The 25,301-nt window shown below is 46.8% G+C and overlaps 1 protein-coding gene across 1 annotated transcript in view; it reads right to left on the reverse strand.

Moving 5' to 3' along the window:
- The window catches only part of Gna12 (G protein subunit alpha 12), an 86,101-nt gene extending 71,008 nt beyond the window's left edge, over positions 1–15,093 (reverse strand). The window contains exon 1 of the mRNA XM_006990742.3: positions 14,684–15,093. Within this exon, the coding sequence (XP_006990804.3) occupies positions 14,684–14,986 (303 nt within the window). The 5' untranslated portion in view covers positions 14,987–15,093. The remainder of the gene's footprint in view (positions 1–14,683) is intronic.
- Positions 15,094–25,301: the final 10,208 nt, after the last annotated feature.

A 25,301-nucleotide genomic window follows, 5' to 3' on the forward strand; every position in this document is an offset into this window, starting at 1 on the left:
TGCTTTATTTAGATTTAGTTTATCTGCATCTGTGTATATCTGCCATGTGTGTGCCCACAGATGCCAGAGGCGGTATCAGATCCCTGGCACTAGAGCTATGTAGCAGTAAGCTCCCCGGTGTGGTGCTGCGATTGGAGCTGAGTCCTCTGGAAGAGCAGCAGCAAGCACTCCTAACCTTTGAGCCATCTCTCCCACCTCGATTTAGTTGCCCAGACTACCCTTGACCTCACTCTGTAGCCCAAGCTGCCCAGCCTCTTGCGGATCTCAGGCTTGTGCAACCATATCCGGCCATTTCTTTTCGTTTTCCCGTGTGTAGCTTTCCACTGCAGTGTTCTCGGTCATCATGCACTCTTCCTTCTCACTTCCAAACTCAGAGCTGAAACTGATGGACGGACAGACATGGTTTGCAAGCCCATGGCTGAGGAAGGAGTTGAAGAATGCAGAATACTGGTTTGGCCTGAACTCTGTTCTCCATCCTGCTTAGGGTTCTAGGACTCAGGTTTACCTCCAGGTGCAGCCAGGGACCTGGAGACAACACTCTCTCTGCCCCTGGCCAAGGTCCCCTGAACTTCAGGTTCCTGGGTGTGCTTTTTCCCAGACTGGAGCTCATTAGCAAGAACGCAGAGACGCCCACCCTCATGTTGGCCATGGTGTTTTGCCTTTCCCTTTGACCGCTTCTTTCTTACAACCCCAGCGGTAGAATCTTGCCTCTACCCTAGTTACGGCATTCATATCCACACCAGCTGATTGGATTCTGGATTCAAAACAGGAGTCAGGACTGGGTGTGGTTGGCAAACACCTGAAATTCTAGCACTTGGGAGGCTGTGACAGGAGAATCGTGAGTTCAAGGTCAGCCTGAGCTACATAGTGAGAACCTGTCTCAAAACAGCAATACAAAACAGTAACAAAAAAGAAAATAAAAAGGAAAAAAGTAGGAGTCAGGCAAAGAGATCAAAATGTTGACTGTGCTCCTAAGAGCTTGGCTTGAGGGCAGGCAGGCTCACTCACTAAAGCAGGCCAACAGACACGGCCCACAGCATCAAGAAAAGGCAATGTGCTCTGATGGCAGTGCTGCTGAGCCGTCTGCCCACCACTGTCCTCCAAACTCACCAGCCTCACTAGCCATTCATCCTTCCTTGGCACATGGGGCAAAGAGGCAGGGGGAAAAAGTAGGAGGAGCATAGTGGCTGAGGCTAGGAAGGGGAAGGCCACCAGAAACTTCAGCCTTACCCAGACAGGGTCACCCGAGGCTCTGACAGTGACAATTAAAGGTGTGGAGAAAAGAACACAGGCCACCCCAGCACAGGGGCATCCCTCTTGGGCAGCTGTGGCAGTGTCTGGCTGATGGTTAGTTAGACAGTAAGAGACCTGCCGACTCAGCTTCCCCAGTGATTAGTTTTAATGAGACACCTGCTCTAACTAGCCGCTGTCAGTCCTGGTATGTTTGTTTAAAATGTCTCAGTACTTTTCAGTCCTACTAAATAAGTACTGATAAGGAGGTAAATGACCAAGCCCCCAGGAAGGCTCTCCACACCACCTAACAGGGCCTTCCTCTGGTCTTCTCTCCCTCTCGGTTTTTGTTTTGAGACAGAGATTCACCATGTGGTCCTGGACTTGAACTCACAGAGCTCCACCTGCCTCTGTATCTCAGCACTAGGATTAAGTGTCCCAAGTAGCCCAGGCTGGCCTCAAATATAGTATGTAGCTGGAGATAACTGTAGCTTCTGATTCTCCTGTCTCCATTCACAAGTGCTAGAATTACAAATGGGTGCTACCACACCCTGGAATTAACATTAACAGTATTTTCCACCTATAGTTACAAGTCATTAGGGTCCTAGGACAGTCTTTCCCTATCCTAGAATTATGAAACTGTTTCCCTGAAAAAAACATTTATGTGGCCACAAAAAATATACCGTCACTGGCTGGCTATCTTGTGTGAGGCAAGCATTGCAGATAGAATTGAGTGGCAACTGAAAATCCTATTATAGTAGAGAAAAGCTTTCAAAAGCTCATCTTTTGAAATATGTTCGTGTGTATTGAGGGAAGGACATGTGTGCACATGTGGAGGTCCAAGGACATCCTCAGGTGCCATCTGCCTTCTTTTTTTTCCACCTTCTTTGTGATATAGGGTCTCACCAAGTAGGCTCAACAAGCTGCCCAGAGAACCTAGAAATCCTGTTTTTGCTTTCCCATGTTGGGATCACAGATATGCACTATTACACAAGGCTTTTTAACATAGGTTCTAGGGAGCAAACTACAATCTTCCAGAATTTTCCTGACTGAGCCATCTCTTCAGTCTTGCTTTGTGTGGTTTCCTTTTCTTTTTTCCTTTCCTTTCTTTTCTTTTTTTGGAGATAGGGCCTCACTTTGTAGGCCAGGCTGACTTTGAATTTGTGAATCTCTTGCCTCAGCCAACAGAGTGCTAGAATTACAGTTGTGTCCTACCCTGCTGGGCTGAAAACACTCCTCTCAAGTAGTTAATACCTATAACTGGGAAAGGAGCTGGAAGAGAGTACCTCATTTCTGGGTTAATGGGTTTTCTTCTCAGAGCCCTGTGCATCTTGTTTACAAAGACAAGCAGAATTTCACCTTAAAAATTCACGCAGTTTATGTCTCTTGGTACTCTCAGTGGCTGTGGAGGTGTGCCCACCTTAACCTTGGCCCTGATGGAAATTTCCTATCTGTCTAAACCACTGGCCCAGCACAGTGTAGGATTAGTCAAGCAAATCTCATCAGACACCCATTAGAAGGATGGAGTAGCCTAAAGCCAGGCAAGGTCTCCTGGCTGCATCCTTCCAGCCTCTTGATCAGTGATATCCGGCCTTCTGCTCTGTCCTCCCTTGTCTTCCCAGTCTCCAGAGATAAGCCACCTAAGAGATAAGCCCAAGGGCCATACACAGGGCACGGCTCTCTCTGCCTGGCTCTGCGGGATGGAGCAGGTCTTTCTGCAGACTTGGGAGCCACCTGACCCTTCTACTGCTCCAAACAGACCCTGATGACTGGTTTATCCCCAGCAGACACCGTCATGACATTAATCCACTATCTGCATTTGCATACTTCTCCACCCACAATTCTGATCAACTCTTGTTTCAGTAGCCACTCGGTACCCTCTGTCACCTACAAGAGCATAGGCTAGCACCAGTGATGATCATTACCATTGCCTTGGCTGTAGCAATCTCACTTCACAGGGCCAAATGGTGCCCAGGTGAGATGATAAAACAGATGCCAGAATCAGGAGAAAGCTGCCACCCACCAGACTACTGAAGCTGTATAAAAAGGCAGCGGTCAGGGACATTACCTCCTTGGACATTTGTGACTCCTGACTGCTCCTCAAAAGCCCCCTTCCAAGAAGAAGGAGTGTGACTTGTTGCCCTACAGATGGTATGTATGTATCCAAAGTTTAATTTTCAGACTAGCCCAAGGAACCCATGCAGAAGCAGCTGCTCCAAGAGATATACTAATGTGGAATGAAAAATGTCTGTTTTCCAAAGCCAGTGCACCAGGACAGAGTTAAACACGTATTCAGACATAGACGATCCCCCTGGAATTACATTTCTAGATAAACTGTGTATCTTCATCTATGAGTGACGGGCCCCATGGCCCATCCTTGGCTTTGCCATAACAGAATTGCTAAGAGTTGACCCTGAACATCAGTCAACACAAGGTGCAGTCCTGGTATGATAAAGGTCAAATGCTGCTCCTCTCACACACGTAACCCGGGAAGGAAAGACCTACCATTTGGAGCCCTGAATCCCTTTTGGTAGCTAGTGTTCTTGCTGGCTTTTTCCCCCCTACTGATGGAAAAAGATGCTTTTGTTTTTGGGCGTTTCAAAAGAACCAACCACATGTGTCCAAGTGTAAGAGAAAATCTGCTTACTCAAGTGCAATTTGCCAACAAGGCAGTAAAAACCCAACTGTGCTCCAGACCCAGGGAGCTGACTTCCGCCTCAGCACCCGTGCCAGCCCACCCACTGTGGGAGTCACTGAGCCCCACGTGGGGCTTCTGAGCCCAAGAAACAGTGACTATCAGAGGCCAGGAGTTTCAATGTGACTGAAAACACAAACGGGCAATGGAGGCATCTCCAGAGTCCCAGATTCCTTAGCCTCAAGCTCTAACTAACAAAACCCAAACAATTCTTTTGTGTTGAGCATGTGTGTGTGTGAAGGGTACATGCATGTGTGGACATGTGTGTGCAGGTACACTTGCCTGCATGTACACATGTGCAGGCTAAAGGCAGGTAACTGGTTGCCTTCCTCTATTGTTGTCTACCTACGGTTTGGAGTCAAATTCCCTTCCCTGGACACAGAGCTCACGGTGTCAGCAACACTGGCTGGTCACCAAGTCCCTAGTCTCCCCTCCACCAGTGCTAGAGTTACAGGCATGCACTGCTGTGCCCAGCTTTTTATGTGGAAGCTGAGGGATCTGAACTCAGGTCCTCATGCTTGCATCAATTACTTTAAACTTGAGCTAGACTTCAATCTGAAAACCTCCAATTTTAACATAATCTTTACAGTTTACAATAAAAGTTTTTAATTTGCAGTCCATAGATACCCTTGAAAGTACATGCTTGTGTACTTTCTATTGTGACTGTTAGTGGCCATAGCAAACCACCATATTTTAGTCACTTCTTTAGATTACAAAGCCCAGCTCGCACCTGGCTGACTGTCTCCACAGCCCTACCTGTTGCATGTGCCTGTGTATTGTCCTTCTCTACCTGCTGGAATCTTCCAGAGTCTTCAAAGGCTGGTGCATTCACACTTCCTGGACAAGGCCTCTCGATGCCTCTGCCAGGGTTAATCTTCCCTTCTCCCACTGAGTCACCTCTCTGCCTCCTCAGTGGTGTTTAGTGTTGTATACAATCATACTCTAGGTACTTGTGCAATATCTCTGCAGCAAACAGATGCCCTAGGCTGGAAATAACTGGTATTCATGAAATGCCTCCACCTCCACCAGCACCCAGTGCACTGCACATTCTGGACCTAAACAATTTTTTTAAAAAATTGTTTTTATTTATGTGTGTGTTTGTATGGATTGTAGATTACATGTGTATAGCTAGCTATTCAAGGAGACCAGAAGGCACTGGAGCTGGCATTATAGACAGCCTTGAGCCACTAGATGTGGGTGCTAGGAACTCAAATCCTGTCTTTGGAGGAGTGGGAAGTACTCTTAACTGCTGAGCCATCTCTCCAGCCCCGAACATTCTGAATTTAATTATTTTATTTCAGCATCAATGTGGGACCACCCACTCAAATAATCCAAATTTCCCAGAAGTTTCTAAAGCAATGCATACACATGCAAGGCAAATCTTAGTTGAAGTAGTTAAATGAGACAATATAATTATGTAGATGGAATTACAAGATATAACAAAGACCCTCCAAGCAGATCATTAGCTTCTAACTGTATGTGACTTTCAGTAATTAACAATGGTTTTAAATTGAACACATCACACACAGATCAAAGGATGATGCCAAGCTAGGCTAATGTAGGGGGCATTCTATTACCAAAGATAGTCTTATATGATTTCCAAAGTACCTAATACATGAGCTCCAAGGGAGCCACAGCTAGGAATCAAGAGAAAGAACGGACAGGCAGTCTTACTGGGATTATTTATGGTAAACCAAAGCAACAACAAGTAGGCCCAAATATTTAGCTCAGCAGAATGGAGAGGGAAGCTGATTTCCTCTATATTCCTGCCCTGAGGAACCAGGAGACAGGCATGTTCCAATGGCCCAACAGAGAGAGGTGGCAGTGCCTCAGAGGAGTCTCATCTCCCACCCTCTGCCTGGCAGGGATGCTCCCATTCCTCCTGGTAAGTGACAGAGCTCTCAGACAGGACCAAGGATGCAGGAAGTGGGGGGCTGGGCTAGTGTTACTCTGCCACCCAGGCCCAGAGGCTGATGTCACAGCCTCACTTGACAAGGAAACAGACTCAGAGGTCAAGAACAAAAGTGCAGCTGGAGCAACAGCTGAGTGTGCAGTGGCTGCCTGGCCAGAGGGTGGCATGCCGCTCAACCCCCAGTCCAGGACAACAAGAAACAAAACAGAACAACAAAGAGAAGTGGACAGCTCTGTCAACAGAGGCCCACATTAAGAAGAAAAAGTGCACGAGACTGAAAAGTATTTGACACAATGCTGGAACACTCCCCTCCCCCCCCACTAAAACCTGGCAAAAGACATAAATGTCCAGACTCAGGAAGATGAGCAAGCCCCACATAGGATAAACAGAGAGAAATCTATGTTGAGCTAAATCATAATTAAATTTCTGGAAACAAAAGGCAAAGAAAAAAAGCCATAAAAGTAGCTAGAGAAAAATAAAGCAACGAAGAGGAACACATGACAAGGACATCTCCAAAGTCAAGGGTGGGAGAGGCAGAATATGGCACATTTTCTAGTACTAAAAGTGTCCAGCGGGGATGTAGCTTACTTGATAGTGGATCTCCCTGGGTTCCATCACCAGGAGGACATAAACTGGATATGGTAATGCATGCCTGTAATCCCAGCACCAGGGAGAGGGAGGCAGGAGGATCATAAGTCAAGGTTGTCCTTGTTACATAACAAGTTAGAGGCCAGACCAGGCTGTATGAGATGCTGTCTCAAAGTAAATAAGTATTAAATATGAATTCTAAAGCTGCTGATGGGATAGCCTTTAAGAATGAAGGGCAACAGGGTTCAGTTGGTCGAGTATTTCCCTAGAATGCATGAAGCCCTGAGTTCAATCCTCAGTACTTCATAAACTGGGTATGGTAGCACAAGCCTGTAATCACCGTGCTTGGGAAGCTGAGGAAGGAGCGATCACAAATCAGAGACTGGTCTGGGCTACACATGAAGGCCCTTTTTCAAAAAAACAAGTGAGGTGTTTCAGTGGACACATGCTGTACAAGCCTGAGGACGTGAGTTCAATTCCTGGATCTTACTGTAGGAGAAAGGAGATTCCTACAAGTTATTCTCTGACTTCTACCCATACCCATGCCACATCACACGTCTTCTCTCTCTCTCTCTCTCTCTCTCTCTCTCTCTCTCTCTCTCTCTCTCTCACACACACACACACACACACACACACACACACACACACACGAGAGAGAGAGAGAGCGAGAGAGAGAAGAGAGAGAGAGAGAGAGAGAGAGAGAGAGAGAGAGAGAGAGAGAGAGACATATGAAGCACAGACACAGACACACAGACACACACACAGAGGTAAATGAAAAGTAAAAGGATGGAGAGAGCAGACACCATGGAATCAGCAATAAAAAGAGGTGTAACAAGATGGTTACTAAAGAAGGAACCAGTGCGGGAAACTTGCTGTGGGATGGTCTGTATGTCAAATATGTTGCTCTGATTGGTCAATAAATAAAACACTGATTGGCCAGTGGCCAGACAGGAAGTATAGGCGGGACTAACAGAGAGGAGGATTGAGAGAACAGGAAGGTGGAAGGAGACACTGCCAGCTGCCGCCATGACAAGCAGCATGTGAAGATGCCAGTAAGCCACGAGCCACGTGGCAAGGTAGAGATTTATAAAAATGGATTAATTTAAGATATAAAAACAGTTAACAAGAAGCCTGCCACAGCCATACAGTTTGTAAGCAATATAAGTCTCTGTGTTTACTTGGTTGGGCCTGAGAGGCTGTGGGACTGGCAGGTGACAGAGATTTGTGGTGATAAGAGATTTGTCCTGACTGTGGGCCAGGCAGGAAAACTCAAGCTACAAATGGCACCCAACGTGTTGGCAAGAGTTTCCACCTAAAACCGGAGAAAAATGATTCTAAAACAGAGGTAAAAACAGCTTCCTAGTTGTCTCTCTCAAGTTAGTGGCAGCCTGCATGTTTAAGCTACTATGGCGGGGTTCCTGGTGTGCACGCTCGACCTGCAGTATGGCAGGAATGAGGCCTCTGCAAGTGGCACATTAAGCTGCGTGGTGGATTTAGCCTTTGCTAGTACAAAACAAAAAAAGAGGTTTCTGGGCTACAAGCTGTTTTGATAGAAGCATAGACCCACTATTTCTGAGAGTTGATGGCTCCCAGAGCTGGTGGAAAACGTACCACCGCCATGTTGGGAAGCTGAAGTGGGTGGAGCCAGCAGCCACAGTGCCAGTGCCGCCGTTTCAGTCTTAGAATGCTGCAGTTTAAAGCAATAGGCTCAAAGTAATATAAAAAATAAGCCACATAAAGATAGCTATCACACAGAGAATCTGGATTATGTTCTCTTTGATATTCGTAACTGAAGAAAAACATCTGACTGTAAAAGCTGTTGAGTTATGCCAAAATGTATATTTTAAAGGTACCTTAACTTCAAAATTTGGATGTAAGGATATGATGCTTTGGAAAGGAGGCTCTGCTTTTGTTTCCACAGAAAGTCAGAGTCTATGGATTTGTTCCAGATTAAGGTACATCAGGCTGGACCAGCCAAGACCCCCTGAAAGGTCTCCGATGACACCAAGGCCCAGATGATCCAACATCCAGAACCGTTTCAAGGCAACTGGCTCAGACGATACACCCTCACAGACTACTCCATAATCCTAAAATTTTCTTTGTGTCCCCATAAGATACAGCGCCCCCCTCCAGCAGGAAGTAGTAAGAGAAGCTACGCCCAAATTCCCAAATATACCAAGCTGGCTTTAGAGATGTGTAAAAGTTAAAACGTTCCTTTTTTTTAAAAAAAAAAAAAAAGGGGGGGGGTGCTGTGGGATGGTCTGTATGTCAAATGTGTTCCTCTGATTGGTCAATAAATAAAACACTGATTTCCTCCCTGCCTGTGGCTTGATGTACACATCCTGACTTTATACAAAGACCACATACATTCAGTAGAAACATGCTTCAAATTGCGAAGGTTTATGGGACATAAAACAGAACCTCAAAATACAAAGCAAATGGACAGAGGTACAGGACAGACTGATGCACAATTATAGTTGGGGACGTAAATACCCCACTCTCAACAACGATGAAACCACTGGATCATTCAGTAAGGACACTGTGCTCATCACTGTCAACCAACAATAGCTGATGTGCAGAACACTCCAGCATATTCTCAAGTGCCTACAGACTATTCACTGTTAGGATTACAGAACATATGTTAAAGAGATTGTGATTTGGGCTGTAAGACACACTTCAAGAAATAGAAAAGTGAGCTTCAGGCCAGTGAGAGACTTTGTCTTAAAAGCAAGGGATGATGCCCAAGGTTGACCTCTGACCTCCACATGCACACAGGTCCAGCTATATATACACAAAGACACAAGCAAAATCAGTTAACTAAAGAAGACACTGACTGTCGGCGGCAGTAAAGAAAGACAGGCCATCAGGATTCTCAGCACTCTCGTTTGACACAGCACTGAAAGTTGTAGCAATTGCAATAGGCAAAGAAAAAGAAATATGAGGTACTCTCTTATCTTTCAGAACTACTCCTCCAGTGTTTTTATATTCAATCTCTTTTTTGAGAATTCTATATGCCTATACAATGAAATATAAACACAGACATCCCCTACTCCCCCCTCCATGCTCACACCAGACCTCCAACTTCTCATCTTCTGAAATACTCCACCAAGTCCATCGGTGCTGCCACATGTGCAAGGGAATACTCAAGGGATGGAAGAACTAAAACAATCTCTACTTGCAGATAACACAACCGTTTGTGTACACTACTGCAAGTGACCCTCCAGAAAGCTCTTACAACCACTGTGCTCAGCAAGATCATGGGCACAAGACCCAAACACAGAGGCCAAGTACACTGTTATCATTAACAGAGAGTGGGGCTGAATCAAAAGCACAGTATCATTTATAACTGCCTTAGAGAAAACTCTGCTCTGGGGAAAAAACTTCTTAAAACATGCTTAATCTATGGGAAGTGAAGCAGGCTGGTGGGGAAAAAAAAATCAGACTTAAGTGAAGGCGCTGTGTTCATGGATTAGAAAGCTCAACACGGGCATGGGGTCAGTTCTTTCCAAGTGGATCTGCTGGTTGAAATCAATTGCATCAACTTCCCAACAAGGTTTTTACAGACATAGACCACTATTAAAGTTACACTGGGGCTGGAGGGATGATTCAAGGAATAAGAGTTTGTGCTGCTCTTGCAGAGGACCCAAGCTAGGCTCCCAGAACCCACATCAGATGGCTCACAACCACAATAACTCCAGCTCAGGGGTGGGGGATGAGGGGCCCAACTCCCTCATCTGGCTTCCAAGGGCACTGTACCCACAATCATACATGAGAACACACATATTTTTTTAAAGTTATAAAGAAAAAAAGACACAGGCCCTGGAATAACTAAACTCTGGAAAAAGATAATGTGGGAGAAACACTGAAAGTCACAAATAGAGTTACAGTAATCAACACTATGTGATGCTAGCATAAGGACAGACATACAGACTGCTGGAGCAAATATACACAAACCGACCAACTGATGGTCATTTTTATAAAGGCATAAAGCAGTTCAATGAGAAAATAACAAATAATTCTGAAACTGGATATTTCACAGGCAGAAAAAAAAATGAACTTCAATCTAAACTACATACTTAAATGTAAGATATAAAACTATAACACTCCTAGAGAAAAATCTTTGGGATCTAAGCCAAGCAAAAAGTTCTTAGGACATGATAGCAAAACCATGATCCATAAAAAGATAAATGGATAAACTGGACTTTACTGAAATTAAAAATGTTTACTTTGCAAAAGATCCAGTGTAGAGAATGGAAGGACAGTCCATATGTACAATCCTTAAGTGGAATAAAGGACTAGTATCCAACATATATAAAGAGCTCCTTAAACTCAACAATAAAGCAGAAAGAACCTAATTAGAAGAGGGACAAAAATAAGAAACTTTTCCCCAAAGAGGGTGAGAGGCAAATGATAAGATTTTCAACATCATTAGCAGTAGGGAAATGCAAATTAAAACTGCAAGAAGACACCACACACACCTCTAAGAACAGCTGAAGAAAGCCAGTGACATCACCTAATGCCAGCAGGGATGTAGAGAAACTGATGTGTACAAAAGAGTCTGACAGCTTCTTATAAAGATGAACACATCACTACAGTGCTACACTGTTAACATTCATCCCAGACACATGAAAACATAGACATGGACACACAACCAAGTATAGCGGTCCACTCCTGTCATCCTAGAACTTGGAAGATAGAAGCAGGAAGATCAGGAGTTCAATACTAGCCTCCTCAGTAACATGGTTAAATTTGAGGCCACCCTAGGCTACATGAGACTGTGTTACAACTAACCAACCAGCCAACCAATCTAAAAGAATGTACATGAATGTTCAAATAAGATCTAGTCATAGTGAGTGGAAGGTGGGAAGAACCCAGACACCCCTCACCAGGTGACCAGAGAGGTGGCACACTATTCAGCAGTAAGGGGGGAATTAGCGCCATGTACAGTTGCTCACAGGGGGAGAAATGTTCTCACAAAAGTCAGTTCCAAAAACCACTCTGCATGGAATCCATTTATAGAATATTCTGTGTGGGGGTGCACAGTGCATGCACATGAGTGTGTGGGTGTGCACAGAGACCACAACAGGACATCAGGTGTCTTCCTCTATCACTACTGTCTTAAGGTTTTGAGAAAGGGTCTCTCACTGACCTAGAAGTGCAATTCTGCCAGGCTGGCTGCCAAGCAGGCTCTGGAGACACATCTGTCTCTGGTGCCCCAACCCCCAATGCTGGGGTTTACAGGCCTTGCCCAGCTTTTTACATAGGTGTTGGGGATTTGAACCCAGGACCCTGCTTACAGAACAAATGCTCTTACCCACTGAATCATCACCTCAGCTCCTATGCAAGTCTTGAAATGACAAAATGATAGAATTGGGAGAAGTGACTGATCAAGGCCAAGATCAGTAGAGGTGGCCAGGGAGTGGGAAGGATTTAAAGTTGAAAAATGAATTTCTAACTAGTTACAGCAGATAAAACACTTTCAATATAGAACGATGAGTAAAAAGGTTGGGCAGAAAAAAATGCCATGAAGAGGGCCTGCTGGGAAGAAGGGCTCAGCAGGGCTAGGAGGGGATGAAAGAGAGATAGATGGGGGTCTAAAAAAACGGCCAAAAGATATTTTATACACACATGAAATTGTGAAGGCCTATACATTTTAAATTACTAATTTAAAAAAATCCATCTTTTAAAAAGACATTCTACAAAACAAAACAAGCAGAATCCTCGTTAACAAATCTCACTTCTGTTGATAAGGAGGCCAGGAAAAGTTAACACTAAGAACAAAGGAAGGAGATACTGATTTCTTTTAAATGTACTTAACAGACCCAAGTAGACTTGAGATCTATGTTTCTAAATATTTTTTTCTGCCACCCAAGTTGAAAGAAACTGAGCCCTCCAAGCCTACCTGGTTCTGGGGTCCAGAAAAGCAGCAAAAATAAAAACAGGCCCTCAGTGACAGTCAAGTGCGTTCTACCCCTCTGACAATGTGGGGAATTTTGAAGAACTAGACCCGTCCCTTTAAGGTGCCATCTAAATGTTTATGGAGCGCTTAGCCAGAACCCTGAGCTGCCCTGAGGCTCTGAAAGGTGAAAGGGTGTGATTTATTCTTCAAATGATTTTCTTCCCATCTTGAGCCCCAAGGAGCTACTTGTATTCAAATAAAACATTTAGTAACAAACATGTTGAATGTGGGAGTGTTGGCCCGGAAGTCTGGCTCCCAGGATCCCAGCCCAACCGTCCTACACCAAGGTTCCTCAAGGCCGAAGCCAAAGACACATCCCAGATGGGCTTCTGTGTCCCCTTGCTAAATTAAAAACCCATCAGGCCCCATAAATTCTAGTCTCCTAGATAGGTTTTAGGGTAGGACAAACCTCTCTACCTGCTTGGGGCAGCTTTCCTCAGACCTATAATTTGTACACCCCCCCCCCCCAAAAAAAAGGGGGGCTTGGGAAGGATCAAGAGGGCTAGAAAAAGGGAGATGAGAAACTTCAAGAGGAAACCAATCTAGGTGCAGGACAGATGCTCTATGCCCTCCTTTAGACTTTTCTACGTCTTTCTTTTTCGAAACAGGGTCTCACATAGCCCAGGCTAGCCTCAGAACTTCACCTCCACAGTGTGGGAATTACAGAAGTACGCCACCATGGCCTGTTTATCTGGCAGTCAACCGAGGGCCTGGTGCATGCTAGGCAGGCACTCTACTGTAGAACCTGGCTACAGGCCCAGCACTCCAGATCTTTCCTTCAGATCCTTTGCACAGGCTCACAGTACTGACACTGGCCCTAGACTCTGCCAACACGACTGTTTCTTTCACATATATGGCACAGAATATAAAGGGCACAAGGGATAGGACTCTGAGTTCAAAACCACATGAGGATTATTGCATCTGGTTCAAATTCACAGAACAACTGTGGAACAAGAGGAAATGTGGACACTGAATCACAGTGAGCAGGTTTTAAGGAGACTTTGTTTTTAGGTTTTGCTCTGCTGGGGTTGGAACCCATGGGCTCGCACATGCTAGACAAGTGCTTTACTGCTGACCCACATCTTAGCCCCATTTTTTAGTTCCATAATGGTCCTGTGAGTATGATTTTAAAGTACGGTCATCTTATTGTTTAGTGACACATACCAAAATTTATTTATTTATTTTTCGAGACAGGGTTTCTCTGTGTAGCTTTGCGCCTTTCCTGGAACTCACTCTGTAGCCCAGGCTGGCCTTGAATTCACAGAGATCCACCTGCCTCTGCCTTCAGTGCTGGGATTAAAGGCGTGCGCCACCACCGCCTGGCTTCAAAAATGTTTTCTAATGCAACTATACGTCTAGAATTTGCTTGGAGACCAAGGAGTCAGAGGTGAAAGGAGATTGGCACAGAATTGACCCTTGTTTTAAAGCTGAGCTGTGGGTGTCTCACAGGTCCTTCTAACATCTCCTCTAACTTGGTGTGTGTGTGTGTGTGTGTGTGTGTGTGTGTGTGTTAATTCTCCATACTAAAAAGTTTAAAGAAAAATGTGTGGGTGGCACATGTCCGTAATCCTACCACTGGGAGGACAGGGACAGAAGGATAAGGAGCTCAAGGTCATCCTCGGCTACACAGCAAGGCCAGCCTGGGCTTCATGAAACCCTGTCTCAAAAATCCAAAACAAAACAACATTCAAAACTTAAGACTGGGGACTGGCAACATAGTTTTAGTTAGTAAAGTGCCACCTAGCACTGGGTTCAATTCCCTAGCCCTCCATGGACCACGCGTGGTGACACAGCGCCCCACATCCCCAGTAATTCCAGTATTTGGGAAGGGGGGGGCTCAAAAATTCAAGGTCATCCTCAGCTACTTAGTGAGTTCAAGGCCAGCCTGGAATATATGAGACAGCGTGTTCAAAAACTAACGACTAGAATGGTCAGTTCTCATTCGCAACTGAAAACGGGACGGATGTCCTCCAACCTCCTACACTGAAAACTTCGCTTGCTGGAGGGACAGGGAGAGTGGGCGACCCTCACTCCACGTGTCCAGCCCTAACAGCCCTGCAGAACCCAAGTCCCCGAGGGTGGTGGTTCGGCTTCCACTCCCACGGTCCCCAAGCATCCAAGGCTCGGGAAAGCCATCAGGCCCCTGGGGGTCACCGGAGTAACCCCGGCTGGCGCGGCTTGAGGTCCCCTTTGGAAGGGAGGGGCGCCCGGCAGCAGGGTCGCCGGTCGGCGGAGGACAAAGGGGGCGGGTCCCGCGCCCCACTGGGGCCAGGTGTGTGTGGGCGGTGCCGCTCGTCACCTTGAGGATGTTGTCGAAGATGGTGTCGCGGAACTCCAGCAGCGCCTTCTGGTCGAACTCACGGCCGTGGATGATGCGCATCTGCTTGAGGAAGGTGGACTTGCCGCTCTCGCCGGCGCCCAGCAGCAGGATCTTGACCAGCCGCCTGACCGCGCGCCGCTCGCGGGCCAGCAGCGCGTCGATGTCGCGGCTGCGCCGTCGGGCCTCGCGCTCCGCGTCGCGCGCCGCGCCGGCCCTGCGCTCGCGGGCTCCGGCCTCGGCCGGCAGCAGGCAGCGGCTGAGGGTCCGCACCACCCCGGACATGGCCGCCCTCAGGCCGCGGCCGCGCCCCGCCGAGGCCCGCGCGCCATGGACGCCCCTCAGCCGGCGCGGCCCTGCCGGGCCAGGCGCCGCCCCGCCCGCCGCTCCCTCAGGCCGCGTCCGCCGCCGCCGCCCCGAGGCCCTCACTCGCCGTGCCGGCTGAGGGGCGGAGGGAAAAGCGCGGAGGGCGGGGCGGCGTCGCACAGGAGCCTGATTATTGGTTGAGAAGCCGTCTATCCTGTGGAGCGCGCCTTTTTATTGGACAAGCGTGATTCGGAGGAGGCGGGAGCTCCTGTGGCCCTTGGGGCGGAGCCGGCGCCGAAAGAGGCGGGATCTTTGCGGTGAGGGAGTGTCTCATTGGATGGCCGGGCGAGCTTCTTTCTTTCAGAATGAAAGGGAGGCGGGGCCATGGAGGAGGAGGAGCTGCAGTCCTCCGCGGCCAATTATAAGTGTTCTGAGTGTCTGTCAATCACAGTGGACGTGCGTGGGATTGGAAATTGGGAGAAACGAGGCGTGGCCATAAGTGCCAGGTGTACAGAGTGACTTTCTGCCGGGATTCCCAGGTTGGGTTCGGCTATGGGATCTGGATCTTCCCGGATCTAAGACGTGGCCATAAAGCTGGGAAATAACGATAAAGTCCGCCTGCTCTTAAGTTTAGCCAGAAAGCTCAGGCGTTTTTCTTCCAAAAATACTGGAGCAGGGTGGACCATAATTTTCAAACAAATGCTCCTTTGAATGTTGCATGGGCCCCAAATAAGGAAAAAATAAAAAAGAGTTGCATGGGCTTCCCCATGCACTTTCTTAAAATGTGATTAAGGAGAGAGATGGCTTAGTGGGAAAGGGCGCTTCCTGTGAAAGCGTGAGGACGTGAGTTCAAATCCCCAGTTGTGCCTGTAACCCCCGCACTGGAGAAGCTAAGATAGACTAATTCCAGGAACTTGCTAGTCGGCTAGCCAAAGAGTAAGTAAGTAAGCTTAAGGTCCAATGTCTCAAAATTAAGATAGAAAGGCAATAGAGCAAGACATCGGGCAACTTCATGGCCTTTTCATGTATGTGCACTGGCACACACACACTTGTAATTATTCAAAGGCAGTCTGATATGGCATAGTGATAAAAAGCATGGGGTCTGAAGGGTGTTGGTGGTGCATTTAGGTCATCATAGAATTTGAGAGGCAGAGGCTGGAAGATTGTCCATAGTTTGAAGCCAGCCAGGGCTACATAGTAACTTTCAGGCCATCTTGGCTACAGGGTGAGAGTTTGTTTCAGGGAGAGGCTGGAAGGGAAGGGCAGGTGTGTGTGATAAGATCCCGCTTTCCATTACAAAGAGAACACAACCTTTGGCGTTGGCCCTTGACTTCCACCTTTTTTTGAGGCAGGGCCTCTTATTGTTTGCCACTGCTTTCGCTAGGCTAGGGGCTCACAAACTTCTGAAGAATCCCTCCTGTCTCCACTTCCCATGTTGCTATGGGAGTGCTTGGATTACAGGCGCTCGCTACTGCATCCGGCTCTATGTGGTTTCTAGGGCTCTGAACACAGGTCCTCACTCTTTTGAAGCCAGTGCTTTACTCCCAGTCCACCTTATATTTTTTGAAGCTATGTAGCTGAGGATGACTTTGAACCCCAGATCCTCCTGTCTTTGCCTTCTAAATGTTAGGATCACAGGTGTGTGCCATCCCCCCTAAGGGTATGTTTCTAAGACTGAAAATAGAGAAATCTGAACCCAGGGACTAGAGTTTGTTTCTTATTCAGTTAAAAAAAATGAATTAATTCATTTTTTCACAGTTTTCAGCAAATATTCCAGACATTTACAAATACCTTTATAACTTTATAAATAGCTTGATGCCAGTGTTTATGGAATCATTAACTATTTTAAAGGATCACTTAGATTTTTTTTAGCGACACATTGTGGTGTTTTATGGGAGAAATTATATGCTGTTGATAGTATCTAATTTGGGTCTTTGACAAGGGCTCTGGCCATATCCTTCACATTTGCTAAAAGGCTAAAGTGCTTGAAATAAACACGTGTATCCATGCACTCCATAATAGTCTCTTAATTAGCCCTGGCATTTATATGGCATGCTGTAATTTCTCAAGTGCTTCTACATACATTATCTCATGTCATCTATTCTCCCCACAATGCTGGGAGAGAAGCATTCATGGGACAGCTGTAATAAAAAATCCAAGGGCTGGAGAGGTGGCTCAGTAAAGCGCTGGCAAAGCAAGCTTCATGAAGCCCTGAGTTCACATCCCCCAGAAACCACGTAAAAATGTCAGGAGTGGTAGTGTGTGGCTCTAACCCCCCAGGGCTGGGCAGGGCAAGGCAGAGACGGGTGGATCCCTGGGGCTTAATGGCTAGCCAGCCCAGAAGAATCAATGAGTTCCAGGCCCTTGGGTGTCTTAATTTGCTTTTCTGTAGCCATGATAAACATGACCAAAAGCAATTTGGGGAGGGAAGGGTTTGTTTTAGCCCAGGGCCATCCTACATCACTTAGTAATCAGAAGATGCCCGCAGGTCAGTCTGGTCCCTTCTTCCCAAATGTGTCAGATGACAGCTGGAGCCGACTCCAGCAGACCCTGTTTCAAAGAGAAAGGAAGAGAGAAAGTGATGTGACTGGCGAGAGATATTCAAAGTTGACGTCAGACCTCCACATGCTCACACGTGCATGTCAGTGCACACACACTACAAGTACATATTCACATGTACAAATGCTCCAACACACTATCCCACCCTGCACACAAAGAATGTCGAGTTCCGAGCATGAACAGTGATTATTAGGTGTAAGCATGGCTGGTAAATAGCAGAACGTGGGCAGGAAGCCTGACCTCTAGAGCCTGCTTCACATACACTGTGGGTTCGGGTCGTGCATGAGAGTTTGGAAGCTTTGCTTTTCCATTTAGGGATGTGTGACTTGGGATGAGTCACTTAGTGTCTCTGAAATTTGCTCTTCTTATCTGTAAATCAGGAAGAAATGGAGCCCTGGGGCTGGAGAGACCCAGGTTCCATTCTCAGCACTCACGTGGAGGCTCACAACTATCTGTGACTCCAGTTCTAAGGGATTTGATACCCTGTTCTGGCATCCGAAGGCACCAGGCATGCACATGGTTCACAGATGTACATGTAGGCAAAATAATACCTGCACACATAAAATTAAATTTAAAAAAAGAATGTGTATTGTTGCTGTTGCAGAGGACCTGAATTCTGGGTCCTCACACTGGGTAGTCCACAACTGCCTGTAACTCCAGATCCAAAGGACCCAACACCCTCTTCTGGCTTCTGTGGGCACACACACACATATGGACACACAACACACACATATGGATACACAACACAGACACATACACATACACATACACATGCACTAAATAAAAATAATCTAAAGTGGACCTTGGTAAATTTCAAACAAGTTTCCAATCACAAAGGCTTAGCTGGGTGCCGGGGATGGTCCAGTGGGTAAAACGCTTGCTACACAAGCGTGAGGACCTGAGTTTGGATCTCAGTGCCCATATCAAAAAGCCAGACTTGGCAGTGCAAACCTGTAATCCTGGCACTTCCGAGGTGGAGGCAGGAGGATTAGCCGGTGGTGTTGGCGATAACGATGATGGCAGTGGTGATGATGGTGACAATAGTAATGATGGTGATGGTGATAATAGTGATGAAAGTGGTGGTGACAGTGATGATGGTGACGGTGACAGTGAGGACTGGAATGATGGTGACGGTGATGGTGAGGATGGTAACGGTGACAGTGAGGACTGGAATGATGGTGACGGTGACAGTGAGGGCTGGAATGATGGTGATGGTGATGGTGACAGTGATGTTGGTGATGGTGACAGTGGTGATGGTGATGGTGAGGATGGTGATGGTGACATTGAGGACTGGAATGATGGTGATGATGATGATGAGGATGGTGACTGTGACAGTGAGGGCTGAAATGATGGTGATGGTGATGGTAAGGATGGTGGTGATGATGGTGGAAGTGGTGAATGGTGTACAGGAAAAACTTAAAGTGCTGCACAAAGGAATCCGCACCCTGTCTCTGAGCAGAGTCGGGACGCTTCACAGGCCCAAATCAAAGAGAAAGCAGAGTCTGGGAGTCAGCGTGCTGAGTCGGGAACTGCTCAGCTGCCCCCAGACACCTGCCGAAGCCTCACAGGTCTGCCTTCCTGTCTCCCTGTGCTCAGCTGAGAGACAAGAGACGAAGCCCAGGGCCGTCTGGTAGGCCACTGCACGAGGCCAGGGCCACGCAGTCCTCAGAAGAGCGGACGAGCAAAGCCAGCCATGTGGGCGCTGCAGCCATTCATCGGCACAGCAAGTTCCAAGGAAACGGTGCCGGCTGTGATTGCTGTTGCTGCTGCTTCACTTGGAGGCAGAGTCTCACTGTGCAATCCAGGCTGTCCTGGAGCTGGGACCCCACCTCCCTTGTACTCTGGATGCCGGAACTACAAGTGTGTACCACCATACATGGTAAGAGACATCCCCCCTTTCTCTGTGTCAGAGATCGAACCCAGGGCCGTGTGCATTCAGCTATGTCCCTAGGCCACAAGTGCATTTGAATTTTGATACATCATTTTTAATTATTTACTCATTCATTCATCCATTTATTTTGTGTGTGTATATGTGGGATTCCCACAACATACATGTGGAAGTCAGATGACAATTTCCAGGACTTGGTTCTCTCCTTCCAACACGTGGCTCCTGGGATCGAACTCAGGTCATCAGGCCTGGCAGCAATCACCTTTAGTCACTGAACCATATTGCCAGCTCTTTAAGCATGACTTTTTTTTTTTTTTCTTTTTAAATCACCAAACAGGGCTCGGTGAGGTGACTCAGCCATTAAGAGCACTTGCTGCCCTGGCAGAGGACCTGATTTCAGTTCCCAGCACCCTATGGAAATTCACAATTGTCTGTAACTTTAGTTCCATGGGATTTGACACCCTCTTGGGCTTCCGTGGGCACTGTTTGTATGCACATGGTGCACATACATACATACATACACACACACACAGGCACAAAACACTCATAACACATCAAATAAAAAAAATGTTTTTTAAAAAAATCACCAAACAGACAAGAAAACAAGATATAAATGAAAGTCAACAAAAATTTCAATGAGTAGGGCCATACCCCAAAGATTTGAGACACAAAGGATCCAATATGGATGATAAAATAAACATACTCAGAACTCTCAAAGGAATAAAAGAGATCTGGACCCGGGGGGGGGGGGCGGGGTGTACAGACCTCTCATCCAGGCTAGAAAGAAGGCTGGAGATGTAGTTCAGAGGTAGAATGCCTTCCTAGCATGTGTGTGAGGCCCTACACTTAGAGGAGGGGGAGGGGGAGGGGGAGAGGGAGGGGGAGAGGGAAAAAGGGAGTAAGCTCAGAATCCCTTGCTGAGACCCATAGGACCATTCACCAAGGTCAGTTGCTACCTCAGTACGTCAGCTGCTTTGGCTCCACTGCCCTGGCAGCTGCCTGCCTGTGTGGTTCATCACAGAAGCAGATCTAACAGCAAGGAGCAGAAAGAAACCGAAAGAGTGAGTTCTGTGCCCCCTCAGCCCTCTCCAAACCCCACATAGAAAAGAGACTCAATGTTCTTATCTATAAGCTCCTCAAACCTTGGAGCTCACCCGGCATCTCTTTGAATGCACAGGGTGTTGTGTTTTCAATGCAAAGTGAACTTCATGTTGGTCTCCAGTTGTTGGGGAAGGTTATGGAGGTGCACCCTTGCTGGAGGAAGTACGTCACTGGAGACCCACACTGAGGTTTTATGGCCTGGCTTTGTGCTTCTCTGTCTGCTTGCCATGTGTGGATGCTGTGTTATCCACCAGCTTCCTGCTCCTGATGACAGGTCTTCCTTGCCATAATGGACTCCCCCTGGAACTGTGAGCCAAAATAAACTCTTTCTCCCTTGAGTTGTTTTCTGTCGTAGTATTTCATCACAGCAACAGACAGAAGCAAGGACACAGGCATTGGCAGCGGGCCGAGTGGGCTTGGTGCTGGGCAAGGGCAAGAACCCCCTAGGGACATTCTCCCGCTCCTATTGTTAAAAAGACACTTGAAAGATTCTGTCCTTTTAGATTTTTAGAAATGAGTTTATATTCGGACTGAGTGTGTGGGAATACACCTGTAATCTTCCGCACTTGGGAGACAGAGGTAGGCAGATCTCTGAGTTTGGATAATTTGACCTACATAGTCCCAGTCCAGTCCAAGCTACGTAATGAGACCCTGCCTTAAAAGAAAGAACTTATGTTCATCATACAAAGCAACAGGTGTCCCTTTGATGTTTGCACTCGGTATCATGTCCTTTGCTCATATTTGCCCCCACATAATCCCAACCTATACTCCTTCCCACCTCCTGACAATCCTCTTCCCTTTAAATAGCTCCTTTCTACACCCCAACACACACACACATACACACACACCACATTTTAAATCTAGATTCCACATATAAAAAGAAAAACATTTGCTGTTGCTGTTCTGAGTCTGGCTTATTTTGCTTAACATAATGACCTCCAGTTCCATCCATTTTTCCTGCAAATATGATTTTATTCTCCTTTATGGATGCATAAAATTCCACCGTGCACATGTGCCACATATTCTTTATTCTCTCATCTGTTGATGGTCATCTAGACTGAGTCCACATCTTGACTATTGTGAACCATGCAGCAATAAACATGGGTGTGCAAGTAGTTTTGTGGTACTTTGAGAGCATACGCAGATGTGGCACAACTGAGCCACACGATAGTTCTAACTCTTTGAGGAACCACCATACTGATTTCCATAGTGGCTCCACCAGTTTACAGTTCCACCAACCGTGAATCCGTGCTTTCCCCATCTATTAGTTATCATGATCAAAGCAGCTTATAGAGGGAAGGTTTCAGGGGTGGTTTATGGTTCCGGTGGCTTAGGGTCTGTAGCCACAGGGACAGCATGGTAGCAGGCAGCAGAAATGGCAGCTGAAGCAGGAAGCTGAGAGCTGAGGGCTCACACCTCTAACCAGAAGCACAGAGAGCCAACCAGCAATGGCATAAATGTTTAAACTCTCCAAGCCCGCCCTCAGTGACCTATGGTCTCCAGCAAGGCCTTATCTCTTAAACCGCCTAAACAGTGCCACCAACTGGGGACAGAGTATTAAAATTCCTGAGACCAAGGAGGCGGGGGCATCTCATTCAGAGCACCACACCATCCTTTCCCAAGACTATGTGGGGGGGGGCATCTCATTCACAGCACCACACCATCCTTTCCTGAGACTATGTGTGTGTGGGGGAGCAGCATCTCATTCACAGCACCACACCATCCTTTCCTGAGACTATGTGTGTGTGTGGGGCATCTCATTCACAGCACCACACCATCCTTTCCTGAGACTATGTGTGTGTGTGGGGCATCTCATTCACAGCACCACACCATCCTTTCCTGAGACTATGTGTGTGTGTGTATGGACATCTCATTAACAGTACCACACCATCCTTTCCTGAGACTATGGCGGGGAGGGGGAGGGGGGAAATCTCATTCACAGTACCACACCATCCTTCCTGAGACTATGTGTGGGGGAGGCATCTCATTCAGAGCACCACACCATCCTTTCCTGAGACTGTATGTGGGGGGGGGGGAGGGCATCTCATTCAGAGCACCACACCATCCTTGCCAATGTTTGTTCTTCCCTTGCCTCCTTTCTTTCCTTACAGTTTTTGAGACAGGGTCTCCCTGCGTAGCCTGCATAATTCTCCCCGGTACTGGGACCATAGCATTCTTCCATACCTTCTGGTCTCCTTGTGTCCTCACATGGTGGGAGGGTGGGGAGGGCAAAAGAGAGCGAAACCCTCTCCTTGAAATGATGTCTGTCCTGTCTATGGAGGCAGAGACCTGACAGCCTAATCACCTCTTCATAGTCCTCGCAGTGCCTATGATGACCACGAAAGGGTACCACGGACTTTGCAGGGGACACTAGGTTCCGTGCTTCCACCTAACGTCCCTGCATCTAAGCTGTACTTGCATAGGATGGGTTGTATGTACATGGTTAACATACATTGTATAACTGCATTAAACTTTCAAAGAATTAAAAAATATTATTACAATGGGGCTAGAGAGATGGTTTATCTGTGAAGAGTACTTGTTGCTTTTCCAGAGAACCTGAGTTTGTTTCCCAGCATCCATGTTAGGTGACTAATAAAGCATCTATAATTCCAGATCCAAGAGATTTGACACCCTCTTCTGATCTCTTTGAGCACTGGCACATATATATTCACCCATCCACCCATCCATCTATTCACCAATCCATTTGCCCATTCATCCACCTATTTACTCATCTAAACATCCATCCATCTAACTGTCTGTCCACTCATCCACTCATCTACCCACTTGCTCATCCATCCAATGATGATATGCCTATCTACTCATCCATGCATGCAGCCATTCATCCACTCACCCTCCAACCAAGTCATACATCTTTTAATTTTCTTTCTTTCTTTCTCTCTTTCTTTATCTCTCTCTCTCTTTTCTTTCTTTCTTTCTTTCTTTCTTTCTTTCTTTCTTTCTTTCTTTCTTTCTTTCTTTCTTTCTTTCCTTCTTTCTTCCATCCTTCCACCCACCTGCCCAATTCATCCAATTCCCATCTAACCATCCACCCAACTATCATTCATCTATCCATTCACTTACTTGCCCATCCTTCCAATTATCCCACCATATATCCCTCTATCTACTCATCTGCCATCTACCTACCTACTCATTCATCCATCCACTAATACATTTGCCTATTCATCCACCCACCCACCTGTTCATCTATCCACCAATGCATCCATCCATCCATCCATCCATCCATCCATCCATCCATCCATCCATCAATCCACCCATCCATCCACTCACTCCTCTACCTACCTGTCTACCCACACAACCACCTACTAACTACCATACACCAACCCATCCACTCATCCAGCTTCCTGGCCCCTTCCTGTATGCCCTTTTCTCTGTTGGACATGAAGCAAACAGTTCAAAGACAACTAAGTCCATGGGTCTTAGTAAACATGCCCCAAACTCTCTGAATCCATTAACCCAAACAAATCTTTCCTTTAAGTTGTTCTCTCTGGTCTTTTGATCACAGAGCTGCAAAAATAACTAATACACAGCCTGATGATCAGACCAGTTGAAAAATCTCTGGGATCTGGAATAAATCCCTGTCTTAGTTGGAGTTCTCTAAGGGAAAGTATGAGAGAGGGAGTGTGTGTACATGCATGAAGGGATTTATTTTAAGGAAATGGTTTATACAGTTGTGGAGGCTGTGAGGTCCAACATCTGCAGTGTGGGCCAGCAGGGTGGAGATCTGGAAGAGCAGATGTTGTAGGTCAAGTCCAAAAGCATCTGTTGGAGAAACTATCCTTACTCAGGGAAGTCAGTCTGCTCCATTCAAGCTTTCAGCTGTCCAGTTGTGGTCCACCACAGGATGGGGCACTGTGCCTCACTCTAAATCCATCAATTTAAATGCATGTCTCATCCAGATCCACTCTCACAGAAGCACCAGGGCAATGTTAGACAGTTGGATGTAGGATGTTATTAGCTGGGTACCATGATCCACCTAAACCAGCACATACAGTGGAACATATCAGTTGGTATTAGAATGCTTGTTAGGTTGGGGAAATGGCTCAGTCAGCAAAATATTTGTCCCACAAGCCTAAATTGCTGAGTGTCAATCTCCAGAACCTGTGTGAAAAGCTGGGTGTGGTAGCATGTGCCTGGAATTCTTGCACTGGCAAGAAGGGAGAGGCAGACAGGCCAGTGGATCCCTGCTGCTCAGTGGTGAGCTAGCTTGCCTGTATGGCCAAGTTCTAGGTCAATAAGAGCCCCTGGCTCAAATTAAAGGCAGGGGAATGACGTCTGAATTTGTTCTCTGAACTCCACACACATGCTATGCATGAGTGCACCACTACATCAATACAAATGCATGTGTTAGTGCTTGTACACACACACACACACACACACACACACACACACACACAGAGAGACCCATAGAGACACAGAGATAGAGACAGAGAGAGAGGCAGAGACAGAGACACACACAGAGGGAGACCCAGAGAGAGACCCAGAGAGAGAGAGAGACCTGACACAAAATTCCTTAGATTTCTTCAGCATTCCTAGAGGATCCTGAAGACTCTGAGTGCAGCCCACTCTCACAGGTTGTTCTATGGAGGATTCTACTCACTGCTGCCAAACATGAGACAGTAACTTAGAACAGCCCATGGTGTTTGAGCCTTGCTCAGAGCCTGAGATGAAGTCACACAGTTGTCCAAATCTGCTATTATAAATGCTTCTCAAAACTACCTCTACTTT

Source organism: Peromyscus maniculatus, chromosome 23 (genome assembly GCF_049852395.1).
Source record: "Peromyscus maniculatus bairdii isolate BWxNUB_F1_BW_parent chromosome 23, HU_Pman_BW_mat_3.1, whole genome shotgun sequence".
Classification (NCBI taxonomy): Eukaryota; Metazoa; Chordata; class Mammalia; order Rodentia; family Cricetidae; genus Peromyscus; species Peromyscus maniculatus.